The following is a 23,404-nucleotide window of genomic DNA, read 5'->3' as shown; positions in this document are numbered from 1 at the left end:
CTGATGGTTTAAAACATCCCATTCCTTTTAACATGGCTGTTTTAACTGTATTTGAAGTGGAAACCACTCCATACACCGCTGCCCCTATGCTACAGCATACCACATTTTTTGGGAATACATAACCGAATATGTGGAATTTATCAATTAAATTAGTTATTATTGTAATTGATCAATTCATTAAGGCTATACAAGACTGATCTCTGATGGTATCAGAGCCAATATAATTTGCGATAAACGTAAACACGACATGCGTGACTGAGTACTCCCACACACACACACTCATCCTTCTTTCTCTCTAAAACAGGCAATGAGAGCGATGATGTGACTTGGGGAATTCCCCATTTCAAACCTTGTCACTGTTGAACTAATATTGTGTAGATGATGTGTGACATTGTTTGTGTGTGCATCATACGTCTGTCCATATTTTTTTCAAGGTAAGCCTTTGCAGATGTTTCACATGTCTCATCCAAAATTGTTCTTTTGAATGTTCAAATCCCTGAGCCCTAATGTGCTAATGACAGCTTTTCTCCTTGAAAGGACAAACAGGGAATGCTACTGAAAAGGACGGTTACAGAGAGAGTTGGGGGTACTCACGCAATGACCCTGCGCTCCGGCCCAAACTCTGCCTCGTAGTACCCTTCCTTGCAGTCCTTTCCCACCAGGTCGTGGGGGTGGGGCCGGTAGGGCTCACTCTTGGTCACCAAGGAAACACGCACCTTCCCCTTACCACAGTAATTCAGGATCTACACGAAAGAGATCGGTCGAGTTCGGTTAGGACACGGCGATGCATTTTTAACTCGATTGACATAATGGTACGACTCATATGACTTGCATTGAGTTATAACTACACTAAATCATAAAAGGTAGGGATGCCCTATATAAATGAGGTCGAATGAAGGATCGGCCAATGATGAGTGGATTATGCTTTACTCCGCTAATTCATTTAACGCAGAGAGAGCTGATAATTCTAAGCCCAATATCGCTCTATTGTCTTCACTATAGGGCTGCACACTGCGGTCATACTCGTCTGACTTTTACACCTGAGTAGAGCCATGCAGTGTGGGCGTAGGAGATTAGGGAGCAAAACACCCAACAAGTAATCGACAGTTTGGTATTTTTTCACAGCTAGGGAGAAGAGTTCTTAGGGTTTAAAACAATAAGAGATTTACCTTGGTTGGTCACAAACTGGAGGTCAATAACTTATCGATTAACGGCCAGATAACGAGGCAGATAATTAACAGATATCTTATTGGTTAAAAACATGTGACATGTATACCTAACAAAAACAGAGGAGTGGGACACAAGTCAATAAAGTGCCCAGCTGGGCAGTGTTTGCAACAGGTGATGGTAGATGCAGAGGCGGCCTACTCCCACTGAACTTGTGAATGTATCTATTAAATTACATCGCAATATAAACTTCTTAGTTGTACGTGTGTGTAGAGAACCCTTCTGATCATGCTGTTGGTGGAAAGGTGTGCACCAAAGGTGTTGGTGCCAATTAAGGTGTTCCCCATAATGGGAGGACGTGATTAATCAACAGGATGCAGCTCACTGGGAGGGCCATCCCAGTGAGCAAAGCCTAAGAGTTTGGAATCGCACCCACCTGCAGAACACCTGTCTGTGTGTGTCCCCAGGAGGGGGGGTGTGTGTATGTGTGTATGTGTGCGTGTGCGTGTGCGCGCGCGCGTGTGTGTCTCTATCTACCTGGATACTTGGGTAGGTCCTGTTGTTGTCAAAACTCCGCTCCCCGGGGATGCTTCCAGCGGAGCGACCCTCACACTTGTACCTGAAGCGCATGCCTCTCTGCTTGGGCTGCTCAAAGATCTGGACCTCTGGTACAGCCACTGCAGGGAACCAGGAATGGTGGAAGACCGCCCGTTAATCATGAACCTCTTTACGTAGTAATTCAAATATAATGGCCACGAGTAGGTCCAGTGCTGGCAGTGCACCGTAGTGTTGGTTATGATTGTGGTTAATGCCGTGGTGAGAGATATGATTCAAAATAAAGACGCAGGATAGTGTTGGGCTAGAGCTAATTAAAGTAAAAGGACAGATGTTTCCCTCATGCATGGCACTTATTTCAACTCCAAGTCTGACAATGGTGACACCCTTCCATTAAAACAATGCTGTTTTACGCGTTTAGTGCCACTGCCACTACACTAAACCTTGGCACAACGCTTCTAAACCAGGTTACATTCAGGAAGCAAGTCGCAAAGCCAAAGCCAAACTGGCATGCAATCCCTAATAGACATTTAGGCATTGGCTTTGCATGCCTGAATGCATAATCAGAATACAGAACCAGATGCCACGATACAATAATGATATCCTTTAATAGCCCAGCGAGCCCACCCATTCATAAAGCAGTACTAAACATTAAACAAATACCAATCCGCCTATGACACTCGAATATACCTATGTAACTATTAAGAAACACACGCTGGCCCCCGCACTCCCACCTGCTCACCCACCCTTGTCAATAAAAAAAAACCTTTGTCGCGAGCCTTCCATTAAAATAAATGAGGAAGTAGAAAGCAAGAAGTATCGCCCACGAAGAAGGGAAACGGCCAGCGATGTTCGCCAGCGTTCACATGACATTTGAAAACTAACTTAAATGTGGACTTACTTGTATGTTGGTTGTCCCCCAGCAAGGGCGGCAGATGAGCTGTGGAAGGGAAGCGAGGGGGCGCGTTTTAGGCAGGCTCTGAGTCCAAGTGCGCTACTAACAGGGACGAGATGCTCTTCTAATAAAATGGTCATTTAAAACTGATAAACAGAGGTTTTCTTTGTTCGTATATTTACTTTGGATGTAGTTTGTAATTCAATAATGAATACATGTATTCAGTTTTCTCCCTCTGCAGTCGTAGACCGAAGTCACATGCACTCCCTCATTCTCAATTTAGAGAAGTTGTACTCACCGTCCATAATGCGTTATCTCGACACAGACTGTTGTTCTTTCCGGCTCCCCGAGCAGAATGAGTGTCAATGTGTGATGAAATTAATATTTGTTCAGAGCTCTAGAGACACGTCTGGGAATTCCCCCCCTCGTCCCCGCCCTCGAACGGAGCGGACCAATGAAATGGACGAGCGCCTCAGGAGACACTGAGCGCCGCAAAGAGCAAGTGGCTGCATCACCGATGTGACGTCACAACACCAATGTAACCAAAATAACGTAAAAAAGTCATACTGAGAAGAGGTATGAAAAGGTCTTAGCCTTACGATCGTTTGACTTTGGGGCAATTACCTCCCCCGACCCAAAATACCACACATCGCTGTAAGATAGCCAGACTTGAAAGACTGTCAATTCGTATAAGAGTACTATTACTTTGATGAATAGTACTCTAATCTAGAAGTATTGGTACAAAATCTACAAGTAAGACCATAAATTAGTGCATTTTGAAAAAAGTCAATTTTGAAAGAAGAGATTTCTCACAATACAAATAAGTTTAGCAAGTCTATTCTTAGAATTAAATAATGTAAATTAGCACATTTGTTGAGTCGTAATCAGTTAACAACCCAATGCATACGGTGGATGCATAATAAAGAGACAAAAGACCATTGTAGGTTTCAAGGATTTAATGGGTGTGTGGATTCGTTTAAAGGAAGTGATACACATACAAAAATACCATCTCAATACAATTTAGAAACAAACATCTAAATGACACTTGTACTTTAAATGTTTCCAAAACAGCAAAAGCTAAGCCTGAAAAAAAAAAGATGATGAGTTTTCTTCTCAAAAAAGAGACCTAGATGTTGTGAATGCTATAAAAATAAGATCATATGGTACAAATATGCAAATATAAATAAAGTGATAAGAAACAGCCCCCCACCCCAAAAATGATGAATAAGCCATTTGGAGAAAGAAAAAGAAGAAAATTAAGTAAAACTAAAAAGGGTAACAAAAAGGAAACATGCTATCTGTACATTGGGGAGTCGGTCGCTGGGGGCCCCGCTCCACTCAATCAGGGGGCCACCTGACGGTGGTACCGCCACTGGTGGCTCCAGAGTCGTGTGGTTCTGCATTCGCCAGCTACCAACACCCAATGGAGGATGCTTGGGTTTCACTAGCCACTAGAAAAAGAGTGGGACCCCAGCTTCAGGAGCCACGACCGTCACCCTACGAGATGATTTTTTTTAAGGAGCAGCCTCCATGGGAGGCACAGAGGGTCAAACCCCCACACCCGGGGGAATTACTCACACTTGACAGTCACAAAAAAAAAAAAATTAACACACCCACATATTCACGTGTGTGCCTCTGCGCTCTCTCCACGCTCGCACAACAAACACACATGCGTGTCATTCACAAAAACTAAATAGAAAAAACAAAACACAACGGCCTCCAACCCGTTTCCGCAAAACTCACCAGAGACCGGGTCAAGCTCACAACCAGGACGGGGTCCTGCAGCCACAAGCACCGACGGCAGAATTCTAACCAAACCCAACGCAGGAGTGCTTCGGGAAGCAGTATTTCCTTATTTATAATGTGTATAAACGTGTTGAAAAAAATAATAATAATACAACCAAAAAAAATGGGCTTCCACACACACACACCCAAAGAAATCTGGGGGGGGAAAAAAGATTGAAAGACAGCCCTTTGAGCCCCTCTCCACCAACGTCAGGGTGGCGCTGGCATGGGACTTGGGTGAGTGGAACAGCAAGCATATACGTTGAAAATATAAATACATGGTTTTAAAATCCTTCTTTAAAAAAGAAAACGGTCTGTTTAGAAGGGCCTCCGGTAGGTGTCATGAGGGATCCCTTAAATCGACCTCTGGCCAGATGAGTTGTTGTGGCAAACCGCGGATAAAAGTAATTATATTCTTGGTGTGAATCCTTAAAAAACAAAAAAAAAGGGGGGGGGGGGGCGGAGAAAGCACCAAAGATACTTGCCGAAGTGTGTGCGGTGCGCGTGTGTTTTTTGGTTGCACTGTTTTGTTGGTGGCGCCTGTCAGTTGTGAAGTCGGCCATGTTCCTGTCAATCCACGTCTTGCCGGTTTAATTCCTCCCTGCAACTGTAAACTATACAGCCATTAGAAAAAATATAAGTATGTATATATATATATATGTATATATAGATTCAGGGCAAGGGACATTTAGCTTTGTTTCTTTTTTTCTCCGCTAGACAAACGAGAGAAAAGAAAAAAGAAAACTTAAAAAATAAGCAAATTCATACGATTTTTTTCAGTTTCTTTTTTAGGTAATTAAAAACTACAATATAATGTTCAAAAGACTCAACAGTGATCTGTCATTTTTGCATTTTTTTTTAAGACATGTTTTTTTTTTTTTTAAGAAAAGTTATGTACATCGACATGTATTGTACATTGTTCTGTATGAAGGAGAGGGAAGGGGAGAGGGAAGGGAGAGAGGGAAGGGAGAGGGGAGAGGGCTGCCGCAGGTCATGCCCACTGTAGAGGACTGAATGGTTAAAAGAAAAAAGGTAAAGGAAACGCTTCTACACTCCAGTCTAGCTTCATGTGCCAGCATCGCCACGGTCTGGAGTGAACGCGGGTCTGGATGCAAGAGGAAGGACAAGACGATTTGGAGAGAAAACGACCTGCCGACAGCCCCCATTGAAGAAAGGGTGCAGGGGTTGAGAGTGGGGACGGGGGGATGGTTACGTGAGCATCGCCCGCTCCAACCTTCTCGCTTTCAAAAAAAAGATCATCTGTGGTTGTCTGGGCCTTGTTGTGCAGAGCCCTACTCACATATATCCTGGGTGATCATTAGGTCCATATATACCTCGATATACATATGAACATATATAGAGGTTCCTGTTGGGGTATGTATGGGTGTCTACGAGTGCTCAGGCTATGTGGATGCGGGCCTTCTCCGTCTCCTTCAGCCTCTTGGCCTGCTCCTCCAGGGTGGGCGAGTGGGGCCTCTTGGACGGAGCGCCGTTCATGGGGTCCGGGCCTCTGCTCACCAGCGTGGGGATGGAGTTCCCCACCGCCGCCGCCGCCGGGGCTACGTGCTTCACTGGCATGTGCTCTGGGGTCAGAGGAGGGAGAGGGCATGAGTGAGATGATGACGGGGTTATACCCGGGCAATACCTCCGGCCCCCTCCCCCTCTGGCGGAAACTCACTTGAGCCAATGACAGGAATGGACATGCCCTTCTCTTCACTGGCAGCAGGGAGGTCAGTGGTCAGGGAGCCCTCGAACACTGGGGGTTTGGGAGGAGAAATGCTGTGGACAGACGAGATCATCAGAAACCAACCGTGGGAATGACCCCATGGGACTCCTCGGGCCATGGACCACGGCCATCCCTCAGGTGTATGGTAAACATGGGTTTGGGTCGTCATCCATGCTCACTTGTGACGGTTGAGGGCCAGTTTGATCGAGTTCTTCACCACGCGACAACTCTGGCTGGCGGGCAGCGGGGAGGAAGCGTCGGGCAGCTCCATGCTGGGAAGCCTCTGATGAAGACAACATCACCGTCATCATTATGTGTACGCGTTCATACAGACCCGCCACCTGGACTACTACCTTTACTAGTACACAAACAAATCATTGGCAAAAACAGAAACTTGAATGCGATGGAGAATTGAAACGTGAACACCTAGTTCTACAGAGGGCCCGGTTACCTGAGTTCTTGAAGCGTCTATGGTTGGAATGGGCTTGGCTTTGGACTCTGCCTGTGGGGAAACAAGCAACAAAAAGGAGATTTAATAATGGATCCGTTTTTTATAGCGCTTTTCTAAGCACTCAAAGACGCTTTACAAATAAGAAAGGAATACATAGACATGAAGAAAAGAGAGGCCTCACTACAAAATGCTTTTATATTATTTACAGGAAGCACATTGACCCCGTCAATCTGGTCAATCTGTTCCTTCATTTCTTTTTTGGTGCACGTTCCTTATATTAAACATTTATATTTATGTTGACTTTGCTCCTTTCCCAGAGTATCGGTTTAGAGTCAAACTTGACAAAACTCAGGAGTTGCTATCTCTACAGTTTTCGGAGGTTTCGCAATTCAATATTGATTGAAAAATGCCTATACTCATTCCTGGACAAACTTCAAGAAGAACAAAGATACTAGGCGTGCAACGGTTCATTTCACCAATTTTTGGTTTGACCTTTAAATTAAAAAAACAAACAAAAAAAACCTTCTGTGCCAAATCTTGCATTGACAGCAGGTTGAAGAGTGTTGACTGAAGGCGTTAGTTAACAAGCGGCCGAGCCTTTAGGGACTTCCTTGTATCGCTCTGGGTCGGGTGTAAGATGTCTCCGGCCTGATGGAACCCCACCCACGTGAAGCCCCGACCCCGTCACACCTACGTTTACTGCTGAGTCTCCCTGCGCCAGTGGGTCGAACGATGGCGGGAAGGGCTCCTTGAAGGCAGAGTCGTCGTTGAGCTCCGGCTGCTGCATCAGAAACAGAACCAGAACCACATTGGTTAACTGTGACTCAAAGGCATGTGATGGAGTCAGGGTTTCAACATTATACTAGCAAAACTCAAAATCAGTGTGTTGCGGTTCGCTTTCTCCAAGTAAACCTCACTTTAAAAAGGACAAGATTCTCATCGGTGACCATCAGTGCAAAGGCAACCATTTCTATAGCGATACCAAAACAAGGTGGAGATTCACAAGGTGGGCAAATCAGGTACAAGCGTTTTTGACTTTAATGGGAATGGCCCCGTCCTCCAATAATTAATTTGAATGGACAATTGAACTTTGGCAAAGTTTGAACCAACTTGAGGGTAACACACAATAGCCATTCGACATCGACTAATGATTTTTGAAAACTGCCATGTAAATGAATCACGTCATTCAAGCCTCAGGAGGGTGAAAAGAGACCACCCTGGGTTATTGACAGAGGGCACCACTCCACCCACCTCCTGGTCTTTGGGCCTCTTGGCCAGGTCCTCCTGTGTGGGTGAGTGCGGTCTCTTGGAGGGGGCTGTGGTGGTGGTGGTGGTGGCGGCGGCGGCGGGGGGGGCTCCGTTGAGGGGCGGCTGGGCGTCGACCCGGGGCTGATCGTCGAGGGGCGCGGGCTCCTCGCCAGGACCGCTGCCGGCACTGGGCTCCACGTCTCCGCTGGTCACGGCGGGCGGGGGGGAGGCGGCGGGTGGCGATGGGGCGTTGGCAACGACTGCTGGATCGGCGCAAGACATTGAAAGAGCGGAACGGGTGAGTGGGGACGGCTTCTGTCCATGCTCCTCTGTTTACCAAGACACGATCTGATGCCTTAGAATGATTAGGACCCAAGTGTTGATGAGGCAACGACTACTAATGGCGAACGGTTTGGCATGTACTGCATGGAAACTCAAAATCGACCGATTCCGTTTCTTAGGTGGATCCATTATCAGCGCATGCGTTGGTAGCTGGAGGGTTCATCAGCAGAGGGGAGCTTACTTGAGCTGGTGTCGGGGGTGGAGGTACCCTGGTTGGTAGGGGCTGGGGAGGCGTTGGGAGCTGGGGAGCCCTCCACCAGCTGGGGCTGTGGGGGGCTGGAGCTACAGAGCACAGTTGGGGAAAGAAAAAAAAAAAGAAAAAACATTGGTCACGTGTTTTTTCTGGAGCTGCAAAAAAAAAAAATAAGCGATCTGCGGAGGGGTGATTTGTCGGAATTGTACTCCGGATCGGTTCTGGGTAAAACAAGGAACATGTGGGTTTTCTTGTTCGGTTGGCGGTGTTCGGTTCAAGAGTTATTCTCACAATGTTTCATTATCAAATCGGTTCATTCATTTACCATTTTAGACATCTGTAAAATAGTGTTTGAGGAACCAAACCACAGGCTCGTGAATATTACAACTAAAGGTCCGGCAGTCACACTGTGAAGACGAGGGTTACCGGGTCGGCTGCAGCTATGCATTTTCTATACTTAAAATTTCCATCCCACGCCGAATATGTGATAGGTCATTGTAACGTGATCGCTATGAGATGGTTCCCCTACTCAAGGTCATTATGGGATAGGTGGTGTCCGAAATGGATACAGAATATAGGACCACTTTCAATGAGTGCTGGTTACCCGCCGTCGATGTCCGCCTTGGTCGCGGGCTTGCAGGTGGGGGTGGGCGAGCTGAAGGGGGTCCCGGAGTCTGTGTCTCTTGAGGAGTCCAGGTGACTGCTGTCCAATGACAGGCGCTTGGAGCTGCTGCCGTTGGAGCTCCGGTTCAGATCCGCTATGCTCTGGAGGAGGGTGCAGGGCAAGGACTTGGTAAACAGGATGCACTTCAAACACTCCCGAGGTGCCTATAAAAAAAACGATAATGGGTAGTGTGGCCAGCCTGTAGCAAAACTCACCCTCTTCTTCTTCTGCACCAGCTCGGGGGGGAGGTACTGGTGGAGCTGCTTCTTTTTCACGTGCATGGCTTCAATCTTCATGCCATCCTTCAGCATGTTGATGTTGTTGGCTTGTCTGTACACTGAACATTAAACCGCAGCACCGTCCATTACAGATCAACCACAAGTGACTATTCACCTGGTGCCATCTGCATCAAGAACATACAAGCTAGACTGTTCACTGGAGATTGTACTTTATGAAGCAGCGTTGTGGTACATTAGCCCCCCCATGTGGCCAAACAGTACATTTGTTTTGGAAGCTCCCCATATTGTGAGGGGGGGGAATATAAATTAATGCTGTAGTCTCGATACTTACTACTTATGTACCAAAGTGTTAAAAACATGAAGGAAATGCTAATAACGACAGCTCATAGACAGCTGAATGGCCTTCAGCGTGTTGAAGACGCATGGACCCACCTGTGTCTGTAAAAGACTGGATGTCGAATGTCAAGTCGATGTTCACGCTCTCTGCATTCTCCACCTTCTTGAAGTTAATCCCGATGAACCACATTGAAACAAAGTCGTTCCTGTTTAGGGCCAAAAGGAAAGAGATCAGTGTTGGTTCCCCTATTTAAAGCCATGTCAGCATCCATTGATTGCAATACCATGGTAACCCACACTCGCGATAATTCCTGTTTCAAATAATTTATCATGAAACATCCTCTCTACACCCACCAGAACTCAATCGTAGCCTTTTGCCATGTATCCATATCGTATTGATCAACAAATAATTAACGCAACAAAACAACACTCACTCGCTACGGTTTTCCTTGGAGCCCGGGAAGGACTGGGGGTTGACGTGGGCCAGGGTGATGTACTCATTCCTCTCCAGGTTCCCCACCAGCACTCGGATCTTGGACTCCACCAGGCCAATCCTGAGGAGGGAACATGTGGGTCTTTAGATTGAGCTTCAGGCCAAGAACCATAAGGGATGGGAACCGGCAAGGACCTCAGGGTACCCTAATGCAACGATTTAAGAGTGCTTGTAATGTGTTGCGATTCTATAAATATTGCAATTCTGTTCGAGCTAGGGTAGTCAATTTATTTTTGAAGCATTTGTCAAATTTGTTTTTATTAAACAATCAATAAATTGCTTTGACAGAAAGATTTAATTCAGCCCAAATAAAATGATGGGACAACCTCCCTCCCCATCTACATCCACACACCTCACCTCTCAAGGCAAAGGTTTTGCTCAAGCTAGCGAGCTACTCATGTGTTTTGAGAAGTGGCTTTAGAGGGAGCCCTTTAGCTGGGATTCTTTCGGTTTGATACTTTCAAAATATCACTTACTCTGGCTGGGATCTCCAAAGCTTTAAAAAAGGTGCATACATGCACATATAAGTGGCATAAGGCGGACCAGACTGGCGAGTAGAATAATATTTATAACTAGTTTTCCATGAAACTACAATAACAATAGTGTTATGTGCTATTCAGTCTCTGTGTGACTACCAATGACTTGGGAGACCAAAACAATTAAACGGCGACATGTACTACTCACCACTCCAGGTGATTTTCTTCTGTTGATGCACTGGCAGTGAGGACGATGTAATGTCTGAAAAAGAAGAGTTCAAATAGGCGACAGGTTAGAAAGAATAATCCAAATCACGCAGTGATGCAGTGTACATGCTAGTCTGGTTTGGTTAAGCAAATTACTACACATCATTTACTCTGCCACCACAACACAATAAAACCTAATCTGAATCGTGGTGCACGTAATGACGCAGTAAGCATATGAAAATCTGCGGCCTAGAGTTTAAAAGTTATAACACTAAGACAATATAAAGTATTCAAGATCCTTACACTTGAGGTCTAATATCTGATGTTTTTGAGCATTTAGGATATTCAGCACAGAAGTGGTGTACCCAAACTACTAGGGGTGCAACGGATCACAAATCTCACGGTTCGGATGGTGTCACGGTTTTTGAGTCGCGGGTCGGATCAACTACAAAAATAAAATCTTCAAATGTGTTAAAACAAAATAAAGTGAAAAAATTGGTAATAATAGTAAGTAATAATTCTGCTTCCTTTTAGCATAATTTTATTTTATTTTTTAATTGCTTCCAATGTATAAATTCAATCTTAAAATAATTAAAACAAAATAAAGTGCAATCTGAGGCATAGTTCCTTCTTTTAACATGGATAGTAAATCAAATAAAAACCCGTTTCCAAAGGTCACAGGTTTTTATTTTACTTGCATGTTTAACTAGGAAAATGCTGGTCTCTTGTTGTAAATCCAGCAGACCTTGATTAACAATAGTAAATTCAGACAAACCAGACCATGGACTTATTAAAGGTGTGGACTCTACACTCTCCCCAGGCAATGCAGACATCCTCATATTTATTTTTTTCATCATGTGTCGTAGCGAAATACAGTCAGTTTGTCATGTTTTATTTGGCATTTTGTAAATCCATTGATTTCTGTAGGAAGACTCATTGCTTGTTGAAGGGAAACGGAAAGGGGGGCTTGTTGTGGTCTTTTTGCTCGGTTCTAGCCCTACTGTTACCCTACCGAGCGAAAATTATACAACCAAATATAAACAGCCCCTTTCTGTTTCCGGTCCGTCACAGTTTCAATGTTTTTTTCAAAATGCCAAATAAAACACGACAGAAGCTGTATTTCGCTACAATAATTGATTAGTAACATCAACGAACACCAATAACCACTTAGTGAGTTGCACTTTTCTGAAAACGAACGTTTAGGGTTGTTTTAAGGACAGGTTTTTGAATGCCCATAGCCAGCCATTCTGAAGCAGGCAGGGGCGATATGAAATGAGCCGATTACCCGAGACAGGACCAATCGTCAACATTTCGGTGTCAACCACATTATTTCATCCTAGACAAACCAGAAAGGGGGCTCAATGCGCTAAATACCGGAATCGTCCTTTAAACATGCGCCGATCACGTGAACTGCACAATTGTATCCGTTTTTTTGCATAGTCAGCCGATTCGCGGATCACTTGCTGCCCCAACCATGATGGTTGAGCCGTACCGATCACGGGTGATCCGTGATCCGTTGCACCACTACAAACTACTGTCTATAGGTCATGTGGATGTGTGTGCCCGTGTATGAGAATGTTTGAACTATAACAATACAACGTCGTTATGTTATCCAGCTAGTCGAGTAGCTGACATTTTTTGTATTTTTTTGTCTTCAACTTGTATACCCCTATAAACAAATGGTATTCAGCTTGGTAATCATTTATGTTACAAATACACCCAAGAGTAGGCATGACATACAAGCATTCGAAAAAAGCTCCCAAAATGATCTTCTCATATTACACCAAAACATGAAATGCTAATACTAATCAAAACAGGCTTACATGAGGTCATCACCCATTGAAGAATACTTACTTGTACTTTTGAAAGAAGTTGGGCGGCTCAAAGAGTTTCGACCACTCCGTTTTACCCTGAAGAATCTCATCCGTGACGCTGAGACCTATTGGAAGCACATCATTAAAAGGGATAGGAATGTGCATTTCTGGCAAAAATACTATTCAATATTCGCTGAGAAGTATTCAAATGATAATAATAATAATCAAGAACCCCCCACGCACACGCGCATCTCGGATACACAATGACACAGGAGGAGGCTTTTATGAAATCAATCTGTGTATTTCAGCAACTGCGCCATCAACATTCAACATCAAAATTAATTAAACGTGGGCTTAGAAAGATCGGCCTACATGCGCCGAAAACAGATCGCCATTTATTTATTTATTGTACTGAACACAGCCTGCATGAAGGTGAACTAGACACGTCTTTAGCATATGAAAACTATGGCCCATCGGTAATTGTTCATAACTTTTCAATTAACAACTGCAAAATCATCTTCAAAAGAAATAAGCCCGACAGGGCGAACAGGACACCTACGCGAAGCGGAAGCGTCTTGCCTCGCCCTGAAGGGGCTTAATTTCGATAATGGCCAGTTACGTACTATAAATTATTCGCTTTCGGCTACTTGCCAGAACTAAAAAATAACTTCACACGGTGTGTCTTTTTCAATTTATTTGTTACCAGAATTCGCAGTGATGATCAGCAGAGAAATAGTCTGCCAAAGACGTTGACGTCGCTTAGCAACTGAGGACGCTTGGGTTGATGAGTAACCAGACTATTTGCGGAGTGATACGTAAGAAAAAACAAAAACTTTCCTTGACAGCAGTCATTATATGCTTAGCAACAGTGAATTATCAAAAAATTATTCACCACCGGAAGTTGTGAAAGCCCATGCAAGTGAAAGGAACGTTTCACAGCATTGAGAAGAGCCGTGTAATAAATAACTATAGTCACATTCATTATTCGATATTCTACGTGACTCTTCGACGATCGTTTCCCATCCCTAGTAGATAGGCATACATATCAAAATTGCACGTCCATCATAAAACCACTGAATATCAACTACTTGTGACTAGGGCTGCAACTAACGATTATTTTAATAATCGATTAATCTGTCGATTATTTTTTCGATTAATCGATGAATCGGATATAAAAAAAAATAATTGTAATTGCTACATCTTTATTCAAAAACTGAACATTACTTAAAATTCACAGTGCAGACTGAAGTGTAAAAACACCAGGTTATTGCTCCAACGTCCCGGAACTATTAAAAGTAATATTAAATAATAAAAAGATTAAAAAAACATAACTGGGATAACAAAAAAAAAAAACATACAATGTATTATATTCTTTTATATGTATATAAGGGATGTCCATGGTTAACCGGTCAAACCTATTGAAACCATTTTCGAGACTCCTTGAAATAGAACTTGTAATATTGCTTTAATTGCTGATAAGATGACGATGGTTCAAGATAGGACATTAAACAGGTCATAATTCTATCTTTACTATCTATTTTATATTACTGGGAAAACAAGTTTTCACCAAAATCTCTTTTTTTACTGCTGCATTTGAACGCATCAATCATATTACTGAGCCGATCTGAACACATCACATTTGACACCGTTTGTGACCATTGGTTAGTTGTTTTTTTTAAGCTAACTAGCTCTATATCCTGCCGATTTTAACATGGATTTAAAAACTGCATTACTATTTTTAACTGACGGGACTTTCTACACCGTCCGGTTGTGTGATTACTACCGCTGCTTTGAATGACTGTTGATGCACGCGGTGCCGACTCCGAGCCCGTCTGCACAACGTCTGCAGCAGCAGCAGCTGACAGAGTTTTCGGTTGGACTAGACGGATACTGAGTTGAGGGAGTTTTTCTTAACCCAAAGACAGTGAAGGTACAACACTTTTATGTAGGCCTACAGTGCAGTTTTAAGATATGACCAAAATACAAGCTGTGGTCGCTCACACAGCTCGCTGTGGGCGTGCATGAACCGTGAACCAACCTGTCGGCGGCTGGCTGTAAACAGTGCTGCGCCTACGAGTAATTTATTAATCGCGTGACAACGAAACGACGACCAAATTCGTTGCCAACGCATTTAGTCATCGATTTTATCGATTCGTTGTTGCAGCCCTACTTGTGACCTTCTGATAGGATGCATTATGTGTGTGTGGCAGTGATGCGTGTGTGGCACTTCCCAGATCGACTGACCATATTTGAACTCCTCGCTCATGATGGTGCGTGTGGAGGTGGAGACGTTGTAGGTGGAGTTCTGCTGGGGATAGGCCGGTGTAATGATAGGCATCAGATGGTATCTGTCAGACGGGTTGACCTAAATAGGGATCAGGATAGTAATAGTTAGTACAGCCTTTCATAGAACGGGTGCTCATACACCTATTGTCATGAGAAGTCTGAAATTGTCCTAAATCTATATCAAGTACAATGTGGACCAAATACTCACTCTGGGGTCCCACACTGGAAGGTTCAGATTGCTGTCTTCTGGCTGTTTCAAAAGCACCGGGTTTGGCCATTCCCTTCAAAAGGATCATTGAAAAGTAAAAATTATGATTAACCCCACATGAAGCCCATAAAAGTGAATGATTCTTTAGTCAACAGGACATTCATTAGACAACAGCTACAGCAATAGAACAGCCACAGAGTAGCACATCCAAATTAATGAACAGCGGGTTGTCACAATGTTTTTGCTTGGGAGCAGTGACATGGCAACCTTACCATTTAGAGAAGACCAGGAAGAATTTGTGGACTAAGGTGGCAGCCACAGCGTTGGGGTAGAGCTGGCAGGTTCTGGCCACCAGCATGGCCCACGACACACCTCCCAGGAAACCCAGCATGTTGGAGTAGATCCCACGACCTGGGTGCACGCACAGATACAATGCAACAATATGAGATACAAGCCATCCGGAATTGAAGAACTGGCAGTATAACCATAAAACACACAATTCTCTATAATGTATTTTTTAAACATTGATAAACTGCTGTTACCCTTCTTCAGAAAAGTAGGAAAGAAACAAAATGCTGCACATACGTTTGGCCCATAGTTTGATTGCTCTCAGAGTCAGCCTGAAGTTCTCCTTGTTTGGCACCAGGTACAAGATCTCATCTGTCACCCTGCACCCTGTGTCAACAGAGGGATGGCATGAAAATCACAATCAGAAAGGACTTGGCGACATCTTGTAAATATCAAGGCCTGCAGGAGATGCAGTATTTACCGTTGAGGCTGCGTATACAGCGAATATCAAGATTCCTCAACATGGAGTCGCCCCTCAGGTCCAGGTTGTCTGGTATGGACTGCAGGGCCAGTCTGGCAAACAGCAGATCAATCTGAGAATACGAAGGGGAAACGTTCTATGAGACCATACAATGAAAAATAGCGAACCCTGGATTGCTACAAGGGAATAGGTCAGGGGGGGAAATAACGTTATCTTAAAACTGGTTTTCCCTATGTTTTTTTTTTACAATTGGTATATTTCATATAATTCTGTGACTTATCAGTGTTGTGATTTTGTATGCGTGTCAATTTGGGTACCCAGATGTCAAGCCATAGGACACATTTATTTTAAAACAAGTAGAGGCTTTGTAAGACATCCACAGCCATTGGAAGCAGTAGAGTACCGAGAGAGCCCAAGTGAAAAGTTAAGCAAGGCACAGACGAGACGGAAAATTAACATACCTCTATTCCATCAAATTTGAACTTGATCACTGGTACAAAGGCATCCTCCACAGCCTGGAAGGACAAAGAGAAGCTACATCAAAGACACGGCAGGTCCCAGGAAAAGTCACAGTTTATGGGTAAAGGGGCTTATTCAACTAGTGGCCGTCTTGGTGTCTAAACAATAGCTGGGTAAAAAAAAAGTAAAAAAGATAAAATCATCCAGCTACCAGCTTTAGCACTCAGCTAGTGCACAACTCTGTTAGACATGTTTAAAACCATCTGTTCTTCCTTATCTATAGGAACTATAGTAAACAGCCTTACAGATACTCTAAGTGGGGATATCTTGTCCCTGAGTGCAGAGATGGGATGTGCTGTTCCCAACACATAATGAAAAATCAGCGACGTATGGTAAATGTATTCCTTCAATGGTTTGGTAGGTAATTCCTGCAGTAGTCCAGTTATACTTCCAGTAGGTTTGGGGAATGACTGAAAGCAGATGGATAAAAAAAAAAAAAAATGTACTTGAAGATATCTGCTGTGATTTCAATGGAACACTTGCCCTGAGGTCTTTGATCTCTTCGTGGAGTTTGATCTTCTCAAAGAATGAAGAGAAAAAGTCAGTCCTCTCTACATGACGAGGAGCCACACATAAGGCATCGATATCAGCTCCTGCAAAGCAGAGAAAATGCAGACATCAGCTCCCAGTAATATCTTCTAAATGTAATGTCAAGCTGGATGTAGCATCAACATTAACAAGACATAGACGTTTTGATTACCTTTTGTGTGCACCCCGAGCCGGTAAGAACCAAACGTGAATATCTTTCCCCCAACATTAGTTACTGCAGATGGGGGAAGGTTCTGAAAAGATAACCAAGAAAGCATTAACGTTCCAGGACGTCACCATTCGTTATTTTCAACGCTAATAATTTTCCTTTTAAGGGCGGATCTATAGTCACCTTTTATGACTCCATATTGAAGACAATAGTTAATAGTCCAGCAAACCTCCCAATGTGACCTACCTTAGACTCACTGATCTCTGATATCCATTCTTTAACAAAGTTATTTAATTTCCCGAGAACTGCAAGTCTGAAAATAAAAATACAATGAATCACATCAACATTCCATACCCATCAAAACTCACACCCAATGTATGTATTAAACTAAACATAACCTTAAATATCCATGCATAAATTAGGTAAGGACAATCAATGTAATAATTAGTTTTATCGAAACAACCTTGGATGTATTATTAAATAACCATACTTTTACACTAAAAAGGTCAAACACATAACCATTAAGATTTAAATACATCTGAAAAAAATTGTATGGATTATATGGTCTACCACATTATGAATCACTCCACATTGCATGCCAGAATTTCTCACCTATGGTTTAGTTCATCTTCATCCTCAAACACCCCGAATGGTTTCATAGCATCGCTGAGTTTCTTTGTGTATTGGTTGTCTATTTCTCTCGGGGGTGCGTGACTAATGGCAGAGGTGATGCCATAATGTTTCTGAGGCTGCTGCCCGCTAAAAGATAGGACACAAGCAAACAGAACAACAAATAGAGAAAAACAATGATAGCAGTCAACATCATGTGAAAAACAAGTGATTTACCCAAGGATATTTCGTTTGCTACAATATAATAAAGATTTTTTAATCACCATGACTGATTTATCGACCAGGCTTGAGAACACAAAAAGTCTCAAACCAAAAACGTATCCATTGAAAGTTGGTAATAAGTATTGGAAATAAGATGCTATTAATGATGCAAAACATTCAGGCTAGGGACACTTGGTAGTGTTTTTTTTTTTTTCTACTATTTGAAGGCAGAATTTGAATTTTCTTTTACAATGGTAATTGGTGTGGATAGGCTGTCTAAAGTATGTTTGAGGTAGTAGCCCTCATTAGCTTCCAACAGGCTGGACACGCTACGGACGCTAGGCAGCAGACTTCACAGGTTAGCACCCGACCAGCGGGACAAACTGTCATCAACGGACCGGAGAAATTAAGTTTAACATCACCTCAAAGCACCAGTCTTCCTAATGTTATTTTTTAACAGCATTGGGCTTAATACTACGATATCGCTGTACTTGTTGCAAGCCACCCAGCTCACGGTAGCCAAAGGCCTTTTAAGATGTTTTGATGGATAGCATGTTAGCCGTTAGCCTATTCTTTTAAATCCGCTGCTGATGCTAACGCAAAGGAAGTGCAAATGGAGAGGAATACTTCCGATGCATCGCTTACCTTGACATTTCTTTCATGACACACCAAAAGCTCCACTCCTGTGGCTCTGGTAAGGCTGTAGAGAAGTTGCAGTTAAACTCTACAGCATCGACCCAGTTAACAACAATGGTTACTTTCCCCCAAACCACTTCACTGATCAGTCAGCCCCTGCCCCGGAAGTAGTCCCGGCAAAACAGCAATCAGGACCGTTTGAAATTGACACCTGGCTTATTCGTTTAATAAAACTAACAACTGCAATCATTCACGCAATTCCCCATTATTTGTATTGAGTCTTGTTTTTTCTACATATAAATGGTGCTATAATATATTATTAATTTAGAAGGCCGGTGACCGAGTTTCAGTCACTTCTCAGATGTCCTCCTGTATCCGCTCATGCTTTTCAACTATTTTACGGGCGTGATGTTGCCACCTTGTGGTGGCCGCAGATTAAAAAAAAACAGATGGGTCGAATGTTTCTTGATAATACTATAATCGACAAATATATGCCTATTATTCGGCCATTACGTTCTAATATTTGTTTTCATTAATTGTAGCTTGCAATTATTAGCAGTGGCCATATGTTGAAGATACACTGCGCAAATATTTTTTTTTATATTTAAGGAAATTATTAGTATGTATTTTTTATGTTATAGCTATAGAGGACCTATAGTCCCCCAAGTCAATGCCTTGGTTAGCATAATGAACACCACAACCTGTCCCTGAACGTAGACAAAACCAAATAGATGGTTGCTGACTTCAGGAGAGCACAGAGGGACCACGAGCCGCTGAACGTTGATGGCTCCCCGGTGGAGATCGTGAAGAACACCAAATTCCTTGGTGTCCACCTGGCCGAGAGCTTAACCTGGTCCCTCAACACCGGCTCCACTGTTAAGAAAGCCCAGCAACGCCTCCACTTCCTGAGAAGGATGAAGAGAGCCCACCTCCCACCCCCCATTCTCACCACTTTTTACAGAGGGACCATAGAGAGCATCCTGGGTAGCTGCATCACTGCCTGGTTCAGAAACTGCACCAAACTGGACCGAAAGAACCTGCAGCGAGTAGTGAGGACAGCCGAGAAGATCATCGGCTTCTCTCTCCCCTCCATCTCAGACATTTACACCACTCGCTGCATCCGCAAGGCAACCAGCATTGTGGATGACCCCTCCCACCCCTCGCACAAATTTTTCTCCCCCCTACCATCTGGCAGAAGGTACCGGAGCATCCGGTCCGCCACAACCAGACTACAGTACAGCTTCTTCCCCCAGGCCATCCGACTCCTCAACTCTAAGGGACTGATCTGATCATATCTGTTGCCCTTGGTTTATGCACTATTGCACTATTGTTTAATATTCTTATTCATATTTATTATATTCATATTTATATTCCCGCACTACTCAGACACATAGTCATATTTATTTATTTATTTATATTCCCGCACTACAAATTCCACACAGTCACTTTACTGGTTTGCAGTTATATGTAGCATGTTGTTGTTGTTGTTGTTGTTGATGTTGTTATTATTGTCGCTCTATGTTGCACCTTATGTTCTTGGGAAACTGTGTATATGGCTGAAATGACAATAAATTATCTTGAATCTTGAATCACTGCCAGAACATTGTTTTTGGTTTGGAATATATGTTTCTTGTCTAATAGGAAGACTCATCTCTAATACCGTTAAGAAGCCAGAGTCACAGAACCTCAACATATGCAATACAGAGCAGACACACAACTGGTAAACAGTATTCAGCCAATGTGATAGATTTCTCTTTATTTCTTAAACATTTCTAAATGCAGAAGGTAACAATGATAACTGCAAATAACATACAACAAAACAACTGTAGCAAAAATATATACTATATAAGTAATAAGTATACTATATCTAGACATCATGATCTTGCTGGTTTCTTATTATTTTTAAGTTTGTCCTAGTTTTTGTTTGTGATGAGGGGTAGATAAATATGGGTGGATATATGCATATATTTATAAATAACACTGAGAACCAGAGAATGAAGACCGAGTGGATACATTTTCACTGATTGAAAAACAAAGGATATCCTGCTGTTATCTAAAATATTTCAAAGCAAACGGGATATCAATGCAATGTATTTTGCAGGCGGGATGTGATTTGACCTTTCAGAGTCTGATTGGCAGTGGTGGAAGCCCCTCACCAACCAAGGGCTTAATGGTATTATCATGGTCTTCTTGGACTTAGCGCATGTTCTTTTTAAAATCATTATCAGTCCGTCATTTTCAGCCGTCAGTATTTGTGCTTCTACGGAGGTTCCTGCCTTCACGATACTTCCCCCCCGGAGTCAGGCTGTAGAACAGACTCTTGAGGGCATTGCGGAACATGGAGCTGGAGAGGCTGTAAATGATGGGGTCCAGGGCACTGTTCAAGTAGGTGAAGCCGATAGACAACCTGAACAGCTGGCTCACCATCCCAGCTCTCTTGCAGTCCTGCTCCAATCTCATGAACGCCCACCCTACAATGCCCATCATGATCCCCGGCGAGAAGCAGACCACAAACACCGCCACGATGGTGGCGACCGTGCGCACCGCCCGCTGCACCTTCGGCTCCCTGTCCAGCTTTCGCTGATGCAGCACGCAGGTGATCCGCGCCGTGCAGAAAATCAACATTGCCAGCGACAGGAAGAACTCCCCGATGTAGACCACGTAGTGTATTATTATCCCCGGATTTATCGTGTGGAAGCCGAAGCTCCGGCACAAGGATGTGTTGTTGCGCTTATCGAGGAGGGGCTCGGCCAGCAGCGGGAGACGCAGGGCCAGAACCACGGCCCAGATCAGGAAGGCCAACAAGGGAGCCTGGTTCTTGGTCATTTGGTTGATGCGGTGGTGTGGGTGGACCACCTTCAGGTAGCGATCCACAGCCACGGTGGTCATGAAGGCGATGCTGGCTGAGCGGTTGACCGCCAGCATGAAGAGGTTGATGCGGCACCACGCGTCGCCGAACCACCAGTACTCCCCGTGGAGGATGTTGTGAATCCGGAAGGGAACACTGACCAGCAGGAAGAAGTCGGCCAGCACCAGGTTGAACAGGAACAGAGTGTTGGCCTTCCACTTCTGCTTCAGGCTGAAGCAGAAGATCCACAATGCCAACAAGGTCCCTGGCAAGCCCACAATCATCTCCAGGATGAGGACCGGAGGCAGGATTTTGCCCACAATTCCTTGTGGATTATTTTGACAGGGCATTCCGGAGTTGTTGGTGGAGTTTGACGGTGTTCCCGAGACCATTCTTGGTTTTGATTATGAGATAATGGGATTATGATCTCCTGTGGATTTTCCTTGAACTCCGCTAGGTGTATTCACTATTCAAAATTCTCCACCTAGGATGCATAGAGATAGGCATAGGTATATTTGTATATGAATAGAGAGAAACGGTGAGAGGGAGACATATATGGAGAGAGAAAGAGTGAATAGAGATTGAGAGAAGAGAGAGAGAACATATGTAAGTACCAGTTAGACATACACCGGGCTTCAGTGGGGCCTCCAAAGTATTTAACTGATATGTTTCCACTACATAAGCCTTCTAGACCACCAAGATCCTCTGAGACCAATCTGTTAATTATCCCCAGAGTAAACACGAAACGTGGGAAAGCAGGATATAGTTACTATGCAACAAATAGCTGGAATAAACTCCCCGAGGATTTAAGACTTGCCCCAACTCTGAGCACCTTTAAAACAAGACTGAAGACTTTTATATTTGCTTTAGCTTTCTGCTAAATCTTAAATACATTGCACTTTCTAAAAAGCTATTTTAACTTTTATTTTCTATTTTAATGCTAAAATGCCTTTTTAACTTTCTATTTTACCCATTTCTTTGCATATTTTTTCTTTTACTTATCTATTGTTTTATTTTATTGTATGACAATGTTTATATGTGAAGCACTTTGAGTCTGCCTTGTGTATGAAAAGTGCTACATAAATAAAGCTGCCTTGCCTTGCCTTGTGAGACATCCACATATTTGGCAGAAAATCTGGGGCTTTTTAAGTCCTGGAAAAGCTTCCCAGGGAATACCATAATAGTTTTCCTGTGCTCAGTAAAGAATCGTTTCGGAACATGTTTAACCAGCAAATGTGTTAAAAGCAAATGTACTTTATTTCTCTTTTATACATTAACTATGGCCATCGTTTGCGTTTATGCAAAAAGCCAAACATTTTTGGGTGATCAGTTTGAACTAGGTATAACCAGTCATTCTTGGGTAGATAATGTAGAAATTGTAGGATGTTTAATTTTCTTATACTTAGGTAAAGTCTACGTAAATGTAAAATCCAAAGTATTTACAAACGCATAATATTAGGCTAAATAGTCAGACTAGTAAGGAAATATTATTCAGTACATACCAGCTTCCAATCAATAAAGCCTCTTTGTTATCTGTCCTCCTCAGATAGATCGGAGAGCAATGCAGAGGTTATTCAGCCGTTGTGGTGACCTACTAGTGCAGACACGCCTTTGCCAAAGCAGTAAGTGGAGTGCAGCAACAAGTGGTTGGCCTGGTTCTTCTCTCTCTCTTATTTCGTAAGTCACTTCCTTCCTACGCTTGCACTTACATGATATGCTGATAAAAAAAATGAATTCTAGTGACTGGGAGTGTCTGTGAAAATGTGGAAAATTATACTATGTACTATGATTAGTACTATGACTAAGAATTCCAAAGAACCAAACATTTTCTTGTTGAGCCTTGGGAACTACTGTTACAGTAACAGTAGTGGACCCCTCCCTACTCAGATTCCCACTAATGAAGCCATCCAATTTTATTATTTATTTTATTTTATCCATTTATTTTACATTTATCTGAACAAAACATAGGAAGACAAAAACTAATTTGAACACACACCTGGGGGTGAGCTAGCCTGGTTC

At 43.3% G+C, this 23,404-nt stretch overlaps 3 protein-coding genes across 7 annotated transcripts in view; all 3 read right to left on the bottom strand.

Moving 5' to 3' along the window:
- rel (v-rel avian reticuloendotheliosis viral oncogene homolog) overlaps positions 1-23,404 on the bottom strand; it is a 115,839-nt gene that overhangs the window by 8,318 nt on the left and 84,117 nt on the right. Inside the window, exons 1-4 of one of the 2 annotated variants that reach the window (XM_060073852.1) lie at positions 2,916-3,062; positions 2,624-2,662; positions 1,705-1,844; positions 595-743 (exon numbers count right to left, since the gene is read on the bottom strand). In XM_060073852.1, the coding sequence (XP_059929835.1) occupies positions 595-743; positions 1,705-1,844; positions 2,624-2,662; positions 2,916-2,922 (335 nt within the window). In that variant the 5' untranslated portion in view covers positions 2,923-3,062. Of the gene's footprint in view, positions 1-594; positions 744-1,704; positions 1,845-2,623; positions 2,664-2,915; positions 3,063-23,404 lie in introns of those variants that run through there. The other variant, XM_060073853.1, reaches the window with a different exon arrangement.
- Positions 3,556-18,710, bottom strand: papolg (poly(A) polymerase gamma). 4 transcript variants are annotated; one of them, XM_060073848.1, is made up of 24 exons: positions 18,547-18,710; positions 17,683-17,829; positions 17,317-17,383; positions 17,074-17,155; positions 16,857-16,966; positions 16,316-16,369; positions 15,855-15,966; positions 15,671-15,760; positions 15,358-15,496; positions 15,086-15,158; positions 14,836-14,956; positions 12,632-12,716; positions 10,779-10,832; positions 10,036-10,155; positions 9,698-9,807; positions 9,242-9,363; positions 8,967-9,127; positions 8,351-8,451; positions 7,831-8,090; positions 7,274-7,360; positions 6,580-6,630; positions 6,308-6,411; positions 6,081-6,181; positions 3,556-5,985 (listed from the first exon to the last, which is right to left on the bottom strand). In XM_060073848.1, the coding sequence occupies exons 1-24, from the start codon at positions 18,561-18,563 to the stop codon at positions 5,801-5,803; spliced, it is 2,553 nt and encodes an 850-aa protein (XP_059929831.1). In that variant the 5' UTR covers positions 18,564-18,710; the 3' UTR covers positions 3,556-5,800. The 4 variants fall into 4 exon arrangements, with proteins under 4 accessions (XP_059929831.1, XP_059929832.1, XP_059929833.1 ...); XM_060073849.1 differs by having other exon boundaries at positions 7,831-8,087; XM_060073850.1 differs by lacking the exons at positions 3,556-5,985; positions 6,081-6,181 and having other exon boundaries at positions 6,304-6,411; positions 18,547-18,709.
- On the bottom strand, positions 20,268-23,341 carry hcar1-3 (hydroxycarboxylic acid receptor 1-3). The gene is made up of 2 exons (XM_060073854.1): positions 22,888-23,341; positions 20,268-21,869 (listed from the first exon to the last, which is right to left on the bottom strand). Exon 2 carries the CDS (start codon positions 21,775-21,777, stop codon positions 20,776-20,778), a length of 1,002 nt encoding a protein of 333 aa, XP_059929837.1. The 5' UTR covers positions 21,778-21,869; positions 22,888-23,341; the 3' UTR covers positions 20,268-20,775.

This window comes from Gadus macrocephalus, chromosome 15 (assembly GCF_031168955.1).
Source record: "Gadus macrocephalus chromosome 15, ASM3116895v1".
NCBI lineage: Eukaryota > Metazoa > Chordata > Actinopteri > Gadiformes > Gadidae > Gadus > Gadus macrocephalus.
The sequence above is the reverse complement of the archived record's forward strand: the minus strand, read 5'-3'. Positions and strand labels throughout refer to the sequence as shown.

What these genes read in the sequence shown, in the direction of transcription:
- hcar1-3 (XM_060073854.1), bottom strand. Translation starts at nt 21,777, where the DNA reads ATGGTCTCGGGAACACCGTCAAACTCCACCAACAACTCCGGAATGCCC.
- papolg (XM_060073848.1), bottom strand. An exon ending in GAAGATGAACTAAACCATAG is followed by an intron (nt 17,384 to 17,682) that starts GTGAGAAATTCT and finishes TTTTATTTTCAG; the next exon opens with ACTTGCAGTTCTCGGGAAAT. An exon ending in TCCAAGGAAAACCGTAGCGA is followed by an intron (nt 9,808 to 10,035) that starts GTGAGTGTTGTT and finishes GGCCCTAAACAG; the next exon opens with GAACGACTTTGTTTCAATGT.